This window comes from Pavona decussata, unplaced genomic scaffold (assembly GCF_977016875.1).
Source record: "Pavona decussata unplaced genomic scaffold, jaPavDecu1.1 SCAFFOLD_45, whole genome shotgun sequence".
NCBI classification, from domain to species: Eukaryota; Metazoa; Cnidaria; class Anthozoa; order Scleractinia; family Agariciidae; genus Pavona; species Pavona decussata.
The window spans coordinates 1,172,501-1,182,500 of NW_028145467.1; the positions used below are offsets into that span (position 1 = coordinate 1,172,501).

The 10,000-nt window shown below is 40.4% G+C and overlaps 1 protein-coding gene and 1 pseudogene across 1 annotated transcript; both read left to right on the forward strand.

Moving 5' to 3' along the window:
• Nucleotides 1-2,203, forward strand: part of LOC146482577 (uncharacterized) — a 22,073-nt pseudogene extending 19,870 nt beyond the window's left edge.
• A 291-nt stretch (nt 2,204-2,494) lies between these two features.
• Nucleotides 2,495-5,797, forward strand: LOC146482578 (uncharacterized). The gene is made up of 4 exons (XM_085106898.1): nt 2,495-2,653; nt 2,842-2,892; nt 3,458-3,583; nt 3,840-5,797. Exons 1-4 carry the CDS (start codon nt 2,495-2,497, stop codon nt 3,852-3,854), a joined length of 351 nt encoding a protein of 116 aa, XP_084963024.1. The 3' UTR covers nt 3,855-5,797.
• The last annotated feature ends 4,203 nt before the right edge of the window (nt 5,798-10,000 follow it).

A 10,000-nucleotide genomic window follows, 5' to 3' on the forward strand; every position in this document is an offset into this window, starting at 1 on the left:
GTGCCGAGGTTTACTAATGAGCATCACTCTTGCACAAAGGAAACAACAGACATGCCCAGGATGCCCGCTCTATACCCACCCTGATTGGATCTTAAGATTTGTATTGTCAGTTTGAATAAAAAGCGGGTAGATTTCGAGAGCCCTATCGTTCTCGCAATCCGTTTGCTGGGAAAATTTATTTCAGGTTATTCGTGAAGATTATCGCTATCATTACTGTGAAAATGGCTTTTTTTCACCAACGTTATTGATCTTCAAGCTTTCTTGAGCGCTTGTATAACTGTCCGCGACTGCGAGATGTTGACTGAAGCCGTCCAAATCCCAGAGAATTTTGTTCCGTTGGCGTTTGCGCGACTGACAGAATTTACTCTCCAAGAACTCGAGGTTAAGTTTTTTTATTGCATTGGTCGTTATTGCCTTCATTGATTCAATTCCTTACAATACTGTTCCTTCTCTGATCTTTGATGTTTCATTTCATTTTAATAGCTTGGCGAAAACCACGAGTCAGACGAGTCTAATCATGCGACCACTTGCGTTCAAAATCACGCAGCTGATATGGTAAGTTCAATGAGTATTAGTATGTTTAAACTTTTGTGTTAATACTTTTCACTCACCCTGTCCTACTAATCTTTGTAACTTTCTCTTACTTGCTGTAGACCGAAACCAATGAGGAAACTATCAGAGCATTTGACAAAATGTTGGCCGAATATTCTCAGTGCGAAGCACTTGTAATTATTGTTAAAGCATTTTATGCCTTTCAGTTGATTTATAAACCATTAGATGAAGTTTTGAATCTTCAACAAGTGTTTTAGTTCTCTCTTTAAACACAACTTTATCTTTCAATGTAGGCATCAAGCAATGACAGGCAGACTGAAAGTGGCAGCGAGGAGGCTGATTTGGAGGTGAATTTGAGTGATTCGGTAAGTTTTTTTTACAAACTTTTTAGCACGATAACAGACTGTTTTACGCACCGTGAAGCAATGTTAATTATGCGGGTTACTTTGACTTAAATTTGCATGAAGCGCTTGTTAACTTCATTAACAACACAATGAAATAAAAGCGATGTGTGAAGAAACTGGGTTGTAATTAAATTATATTTTGCTTTACAGTTAACGGTCGCCGAACTACAGGAAATTGAGGTTATGGAGCGCATTGCGCTGGAAAAATGTAAGTAATTTACTCTGTGTTATAAGTGAATTGTATTGAACTCCTCATTGTGTTCTAAACATTAACGCAAATCTGTTTACTCGTTCTTAAAGCAAGCGTCTATATAATCTAAATTACCTTTGTCGGGTTTTCTTGTAGAATAACCACGATTCCTATTTTCCAGTGGAAATGGAAAGTGATTTATGTGACAAAGTAAGTATTCCGATTTTATTTACTTCACAATTACAACCATTGTGTGATCTATATTGTTTAAAGACGTGTGTTCTTTTATTATTTTCAGTGGCTTGGAGAACTGAATCAACTACCATCTTGGAATCCTTCAGAAACCGTAAGTGATTTGATTTATTGCACATACTAGCCTTTTGGAGAAAATAAGTTATCAAGTCGCTCAAGTGGCCTGAACAAAAGTTCAATTCTTGTTTCATTGTTGTGGAACTAAATTCTCGTTTCGCTTTTGTTTGTAGAGAATTAATTTATCAAGTTATCACAAGCGATCTGATCAAAAGCTCTATTCTCGTTTCAATTTCGGTTTACTTAAACATTTTAGAGGAGCGTTTACCGCAACTGGTTGCAACGGAGTTGTATTCAGCCTTCATAGTCTTGTTCTAAAAGTATTTGTTTTCAATTAGAATCTAGGCACAATTCCTTCTTTTTCATTGACTGGTCAAGCACTCAACTCTCTTTATTATCTTTATGAATCAATCAAACCTCCTTTATGCTTGACCGAGTGAAGGCTGAGTAATCCAAACAATGACGGATGGAGCCTTGAAATCAAAACAAACGAGAGAGATTTTTTTTAACTCGAGTAACGTTTAGATAAGAACTTATTTATCGATTGTATAGTTAAGCTTTGCTAGGACTAGGTGAAAACTATTTGTAGGCTGTTTAAACAGGTTCTGGGCAACCCCCGACCAAAAAGCCTCAGAAAGAAACATCTCTGCGACACCTGGGGCAAGACCTTTACCCACTTAGACAACTTAAACAGGCACAGATGGATCCATACCGGGGTCAAACCTTACAAGTGCCCGCGCTGCAATAAACACTTCTCAAACAAATCGGTCTTCAATCGCCACCTGAAAGCCCACTACAAGGGAGCTGCCGAACGCATGTTCACTTGTAATACGTGTGGAGAAACATTCTACAACCTCGCACCTTACAATGCTCATATTCACACCATGCATCAACAACCCGCCACCACCACTGCAACCTGTAAACGTTCCACCGCAAAACCTGTAGACGCTTCGCCGGCAGCAGCACCAGCACCAGCACCAGCACCCACACAAAACCGACCACTGCCAGCAGCACCAGCACCAACACAAGCACAAAACCGATGACTGCCAGCAGCACCAGCACCACCACCAGCACCCACAGAAAACTGACCACTGCAAGCAGCACCAGTACCAGCACCAGCACAAAACTGACCAGTGCCAACAGCACCAGCACCACCACCAGCACCCACACAAAACCGACCACTGCCAGCACCAGAATTCAAGTAAGTTTTTGTGCCAAATGCTGGAAAATGAAAGCTGATTTTGAATGGCTCTGAATTATGATCTTTTCTGTCATTAGAGCTATTATATGATTTGCACTCGGAAGTCCATGAATGTAAGAACTGTAGTCAACACAATTATCCTGTAACTACCTTGTGTTCACTAAAGTTTTAACTTTCTCATTTTACAAGATCAAAATGGTTGCCAGCAACAGCTGATGCAGGACAATAATGTTAATGTAAGTGGATGCCCTGACCAAACAGAACACAATAACAATCGAACCTCTCGTAAGCAACTACCCAAAATGTCAAGCCTACTTGGTCCCTTACGCGAGGTGGTCACTTACGAGACTTCAGACCATATTGGGTCAAAATTTTGTCTCACTAACATATGGTGCAAGAAATCAGTTCTAACTTTTTGTAATTATGTGTATGTAAGAAATTTAACGCTTGCTATGATTGGCTTAGTACAAGGGTATTATTCTCCCATACTGCACACAGGCTGATTACAAATAATGCAGAACAATCAGGTTAGCAGATATTTCCATATCATATAATAAACAACAATAAATTATTAACCTCTAACCTTCCGTCTAAATGGGAAAATACCAAAGTTTGGTCTTGCTGTATTGACCTGCTTGGCTATCAATTTGACAAGGTCTTAGCTTGGAAATTTCCTGTAAAGACCACTCTCAGTTAATACAGTCTGCATGATGTAGTTACGGTTTCCATGATATCTTGCAAAACACCTTCTTTTCACTAAACACCCTTTCAAATTAAAACATAACACATACCTTTTTATAGGAAAAGATAAGAGCGCAGAGGAAACGAAGAATAGGAAATAAACCAGCCAATGGTGTCATGGTGGTCCTCTCTCAAAACAATGGGAACAGATTAACAAGACGTTTTCATGCAAGTGCTCTGTTCCAGGTATGAATGTTATTACACATGTTTCGTATTTCGACATAAACCCCAAATAGCTAGAAGTTTTGAACATGTGCCTGAAGTCATAAGAAGTACAAAATCAATGTCACAATTTGTTTCAAGACAAGAAGTGGGTGGTTCATGGGTTTGATACTTTAAGACAACGTTTCAGAAGTAAATGTAATTTTCTGCAGACAGATACTATATGAACTGTATGCATCAAGGACAGACCGTTAATCATATATTTTGCTCTCAATTGTAGGAGGTTTATGACTGAGCAGGAGCACTACAAGATGTGCCCCTTTATTTTACGCTTCACAGAGAGAGAAAGTTTGTCCTTCATGGGGACAAAGTAGAAGCAAGCAGTGTTGTTCACATGACAGAAAGAGTAGGTGAAATATTTATTATTTAGATAAAACAATACTACGTGTTATTTACATTATACAACTACTCCATGGTTGTTCACAAGCATCCATGAGGGCTATAACATCAAATCCTTGTGACATACCAGCTACGACAAGATTACCTGGAACAAGGCTGCTATTTGAATCTATTCACCCCTCCTCAAAACACAATGTTGCTCATTTAGTTTTGTCTACAACATTTCACAGGGAAAGGAAGAAGCTGCATCATTGCTTGCTACTGAGGTAAGGGAAGTATGCTACTTAAAGGTGATAATAATGTATACCATACAAGTAAATAGTGCTCTTTGTGCACTCTGATTGGTTAACTCTTAGGTGAAAAGCAAAGTACTAATTCACCTTTGAGTAGCCGGCCGCTAGATTTTCCAATTTCTGATTATTTGCCAGCGTATTTTCACACAAAAAGTAATGTTTTGGTCTGCTAGTTATTCAGCTTGTGTGGTATATTCTAAAACTATTATTCGCCCCAGTGTTTGTGAAAGTGGTGGATATCTGCCTCACCACTTTGCGGCTCAGCACAACTAATCACCTTCCCTTCAGTTCATTATTGTTATAAACCAATTTTATAATAACAGTCATAACAATAACAATTTTAGTAAAAAACTTCTATCAATTTGGGCTTTTCTATCAGCACTTTTAAAACAAAGCAAAAACATAAAAATAACCAATAAAATAAAAATAATATCTTCTAAAAAAGATGTTCAAACCCTATAAAGCTAAATGAAGTTGTAATTATATTATTTGCATAAAAGTCTATAAAAGCTTACTAAGATCAAGATAAAAATGTAAATACAAATGACCAGTATCTTGACTAGCCACGACACTTAAGAAAGACTGACTCAACTGTTTCCCTTGGCAACGAGGTTCTTCGTGAGCAGCCACACTTGGGAAATACTAACTCATGGCAACTGTTTCCCTTGGCGACGAGGTTCTTCGTGAGCCGCGACACTTGGGAAAGAGTAACTCGACTGTTTCCCTTGGCGACGAGGTTCTTCGTGAGCGGCGCACTTGGGAAAGACTAACTCGACTGTTTCCCTTGGCGACGAGGTTCTTTGTGAGCCGCGACACTTGGGAAAGACTAACTCAACTGTTTCCGTTGGCGACGAGGTTCTTCGTGAGCTGCGACACTTGGGAAAGACTAACTCAACTGTTTTCCTTAGCGACGAGGTTCTTTGTGAGCCGCGACACTTGAGAAAGACTTACTCAACTGTTTCCCTTTCCCGATTAGAATCTAAGCACAATTCCTTCTTTTCATTGACTGATCAAGCACTCAACTCTCTTTATTATCTTTATGAATCAATCAAACCTCCTTCTTGCTTGACCGAGCGAAGGCTGAGTAATCCAAACAATGACGGATGGAGCCTTGAAATCAAAACAAACGAGAGAGATTTTTTTTAACTCGAGTAACGTTTAGATAAGAACTTATTTATCGATTGTATAGTTAAGCTTTGCTAGGACTAGGTAAAAACTAATTGTAGGCTGTTTAAACAGGTTCTGGGCAACCCCCGACCAAAAAGCCTCAGAAGGAACATCTCTGCGACACCTGGGGCAAGACCTTTACCCACTTAGACAACTTAAACAGGCACAGATGTATCCATACCGGGGTCAAACCTTACAAGTGCCCGCGCTGCAATAAACGCTTCTCAAACAAATCGGTCTTCAATCGCCACCTGAAAGCCCACTACAAGGGAGCCGCCGAACGCATGTTCACTTGTAATACGTGTGGAGAAACATTCTACAACCTCGCACCTTACAATGCTCATATTCACACCATGCATCAACAACCCGCCACCACCACTGCAACCCGTAAACGTTCTACCACAAAACCTGTAGACGCTCCGCCGGCGAAGAAACCCAAGAAGACTGTTGCTCCCAGTACAAGTTTAGCCCCACCAACAACTCAACAAGCCTCCGCTGCAACTGCAGGAGCAGAATACAAAATACAGAAACTGGCACTCTCCAATACCACCACCCCTCCGCCCATAACAACCTGGTCCTACACCGATTTTTCCTGGTCTCCAATCAAACTGATTTAGAGCACCTATATCAGAAGATAGCGGAGATCGATTTCCTCAAGTGGGTGCGCCAACAGAGACCAAACAGTAAATGGGTTGTGGATCTTGTGACGAAGGTGGCCTGGTTTGTTTGGAAAATCCGCGATCATCCCATCGGCCGATGAAAATATCTATCAGGTTATATCACCGAAAACCGTGGAATCATCCCACTAGATAGAAACATTCAAAGACGCAAACCCTATGAAGACAATCTCTGTTTCTTCTACTACCTAGCCCTTCACAATGGTTGCCATACGAAGAATTTAGAGAGATACCCAGTATTATTATGAACAGTACTGAGACAATGGTCTATCCAAGAAGAAGTTCCATGGCGTGAAGTTAGGCAAATTAGACGAGTTAGAGAAATTATACGAAGTCGATATTCAAGTATACAATCTTGCCCCGACTCACACACACGGTGAAGACGAAGATGATCAAGAAAATGCCCCCGACATCTCCGCCACACTTATCCGCCGCTCACACCATCACTATCCCAGCACTCTACTCCTCAACCTCTATGAGAAACACTTTAACTATATCAAAGATCTTGCCGCCTACAGTAAATCGTTTCAATGTTCCCGTTGCGGTAAATACTGGAAGCAAGCGTATAACTTAAGACAACAGGAGAAGACCTGTGATGGCAAAGTCAAGCTCAAGTACCCTGGCGGAGCATATCACGTCCCTAAAACTATCTTTGAAGAATTAGAAGAGGAAGGTATTATAGTCCATGAAGAAGTGCACTATTTTCGTTATAGAGCCACCTTCAACTTTGAATGTTACTTTGACAAGCAAAACGCTAACCAAGAGAAAAACACAGACAAGTTAACCTGGTTATCGTCCCATATTCCCTTTAGTGGGAGTGTCTGCAGTAACGTCCCTGGTTACCAAGAACTGAAATGTTTTGTCTAGGAAGGCCACTCCGACGAGCTGTTGAGAAAATTCGTTGAGTACTTGGTCGCCATCAGCACGAAAAGTTCTTCTCTGCTACGCCAAAAGTATGCACCAGTGTTTGAAGCGCTTAACCAAGCATCTGTAACTAGGCGTGGTGAGACGCACGAAGATCACTTAGCGCAAATGCTAGTGGATATGCAAGTAGGAAACAAGGAGTCTAGCGAAGATGAAAATAGTGAAGAGAGCAAAGATGAAAGTAGAGACATTGATTTAATGGCAAGAGATGATGAGGAGGAAGAGGAAGAAATCAAACCAGAGACCGAAGATGATCGCGCCTTTTTAGATGACCAAGTAGTGAAAAGGATCTGTCGTTTTATAGAAGATTAAACGTAGAGTTGAACCAGGGGAGAAGACAAGAACAGAGACAGAGGCGAGAAGAAATGGCAGATTGTGATGTTATTCGGAGAGCAACAAACCAGTGACAACAACGTCCTTTGTCAATTAGAAGTAAAACTGAACGCCTACATTCAAGAACTGCCAGTCTTGTGCTTCAATTCTATCAAGATTGATCTCATTGCGATCAAAGAATTTTTGTTTTTCTACCTCATTGAGACACAGCCAGTCAAGTTTACTGTAAAAAGAAACAGCAACCACACATGCCTCAAGACCAAATACCTCATGTTTCTGGAACTCACGAACTATCTCACTCCTGGGTTCAGCTACGACCAGTTCCTAAAAGCCTACGAGTGTGAGCAGACCAAAGGTTTCTTTCCTTATGAGTGGATCGACAGCCTGGGCAAAGGGCATACAGGTGCAAAAATATTTTGTACTTCAATAAACAAGCCCCCACCCCCTGCTGCAAATTATTATTTGAAGATTTCCAATGTCATTACGTCTTCTTTGAGATCTATTGCAAAAGGAAGCATGAGCAAAGCAGCTGAAGAACTCAGAAATCTGAAGGAGCAAAATGATTCTGCTGGAACTGAACCTATAAATTGTGGTGTGTCTTGTGATGGGACATGGCAGAAAAGAGGATTTTCATCAAGAAATGGTTGTGTAACTGTCATATCTATTGAAACAGGAAAAGTGCTTGATGTTGAGACCCTCAGCCAGGCATGTAAGCAATGTGAGCTAAATGAACATTTAGATAAGAACAGTAAAGAATACCAGAGATGGAGAGCAGACCACATTGCATGCAAAGCCAATTTTAAAGGCTATACTCCTGCCATGGAACCTGAAGGTGTTGATCGTATATTAAAGCGATCTGTGGAACTTCACAACTTGGGGTACACTGAGTATTATGGAGATGGTGACAGCAAAAGCTTCAGCAAAGTAAAGGATGTATATCAAGCTTCTGGTTTTATCTTTCAAAAAAAAAAAGAGTGCATTGATCATGTGCAGAAAAGGGTGGGCACAGCACTTCGTAAGTTGAAACGTGAAAACCCAGGCCTCGGAGGAAAAGGCAAGTTAACCAATGCAACAATCGACAAGCTCCAAAATTACTATGGAATTGTCAATCATTCCAACATGGGGAATTTGGCAGGAATGTAAAAAGCCATTTTCGCCAGTCTTATGCACTGTGCTTCCAGTGAATACTACTTACTTCACAGCCATTGCATTGGTTCAGAAGCATTTCAAATCCTATCATCACTTTTGACCAGCCACTGTGGTTTCAGGCCTTCAACATAATTGAGACGGAACCAGCCAACAGCAACCTGCGCAAAGTGATCGTACGTCTTGGTGCCTTTCACACAGAGATAAGCTTTCTCGACTGCATTGGCCACCCAATGGCGGGCTTTGACTTACGGGAAGTGTTTGGACTGATATAGGCATGTAATGATGTAGACCATACATTGACTGGGAAAGTGATTCCACGCACAGTGCGTGCACACCTTATTGCCGACGCTGCTTTGAATGCACTTCTCTATTCTGAAGCTCTTGACGTACCTGTACCACATCTAAGAGACGCAGACACCGAGAATGAAGAGAGAGGTATTGTATTGCACGTACGTGTGTAGGAAGTATGGGAGCGCGATTGTGGTTTTTAATAGCTACAACGAAATTTCTACAAAGTACACAACACAGCAAAGGCGCGTGTCAGGGAAGGTCGCACCAACAGTAAGTTTTACAGAAAACATGTCAATCACATTGAAGAAGGAAAACTGTGCGACTGTGTTCAGGACATGGGTCGTTTATTTTTTGTAATGGTCGAACAATAATGTGATCGTTTGAATGATCACTTACTGCTATTTTTGTCAATTTTAACGAACTGATAATACTTATATATTATATATTACTGATATATTACAGACTTCTTTTGGAATACTTTTGTGGTTTTTTAATGATATGTTATTGTTAAGAGTATATTTGTTGTTAAGACCAAAATTACTCATTGTCTAAAGGTAAAATCACTTTCTTTAGAGCCTTGTTTCCATGCTACAGCAGAGGGTAAGTTTATGGTAGGTCATATTTGGAGGTATAAGGCCACCATGGCGTCTTGTGAAAATGATGTATACCATAAATCATGAAATCATTGAAATGATCATCAAACGAACTGTATTAACATCTTACCACTAGTACTGGTTGTTTTTCCAGATGAAAAGGCTGAGGTTGCCACGGCAGTGTTGTCATTTCTGCTACAAGCAAAGACTGGGGCATCCCAACACAAAGAGTGGGTACACTTAATTGCAATCATAAGCCACAACCATTCCCATTTGATCATCCACCACATTATTAAACCTCATTTATCAAATTTTTTCTATAGGTTACCACCACTGCATTTTTTGTGTATTTGGGAACAACTTTGAGTGCCTTCTGGCTGATTTTAATCAACAAGCCACTGACGTTTGTAATTATCTCTTTAACTAGAAGAAACAAAACCTGAGAGCAAGGAGCAAGGACAAGGCTTTTCCTTTTCAAATCTTTGGTGGAACGTTTTTCAAGGAAACGTTTGCTTGGCTGCTGACAAGCAAATCATTTTTTCCTTTGAGGCATCTCTTGTTGAGTCGGCCCTTGCTCTCTTGGCGACTTATTATCTTTTTGTGTATAAATATCCC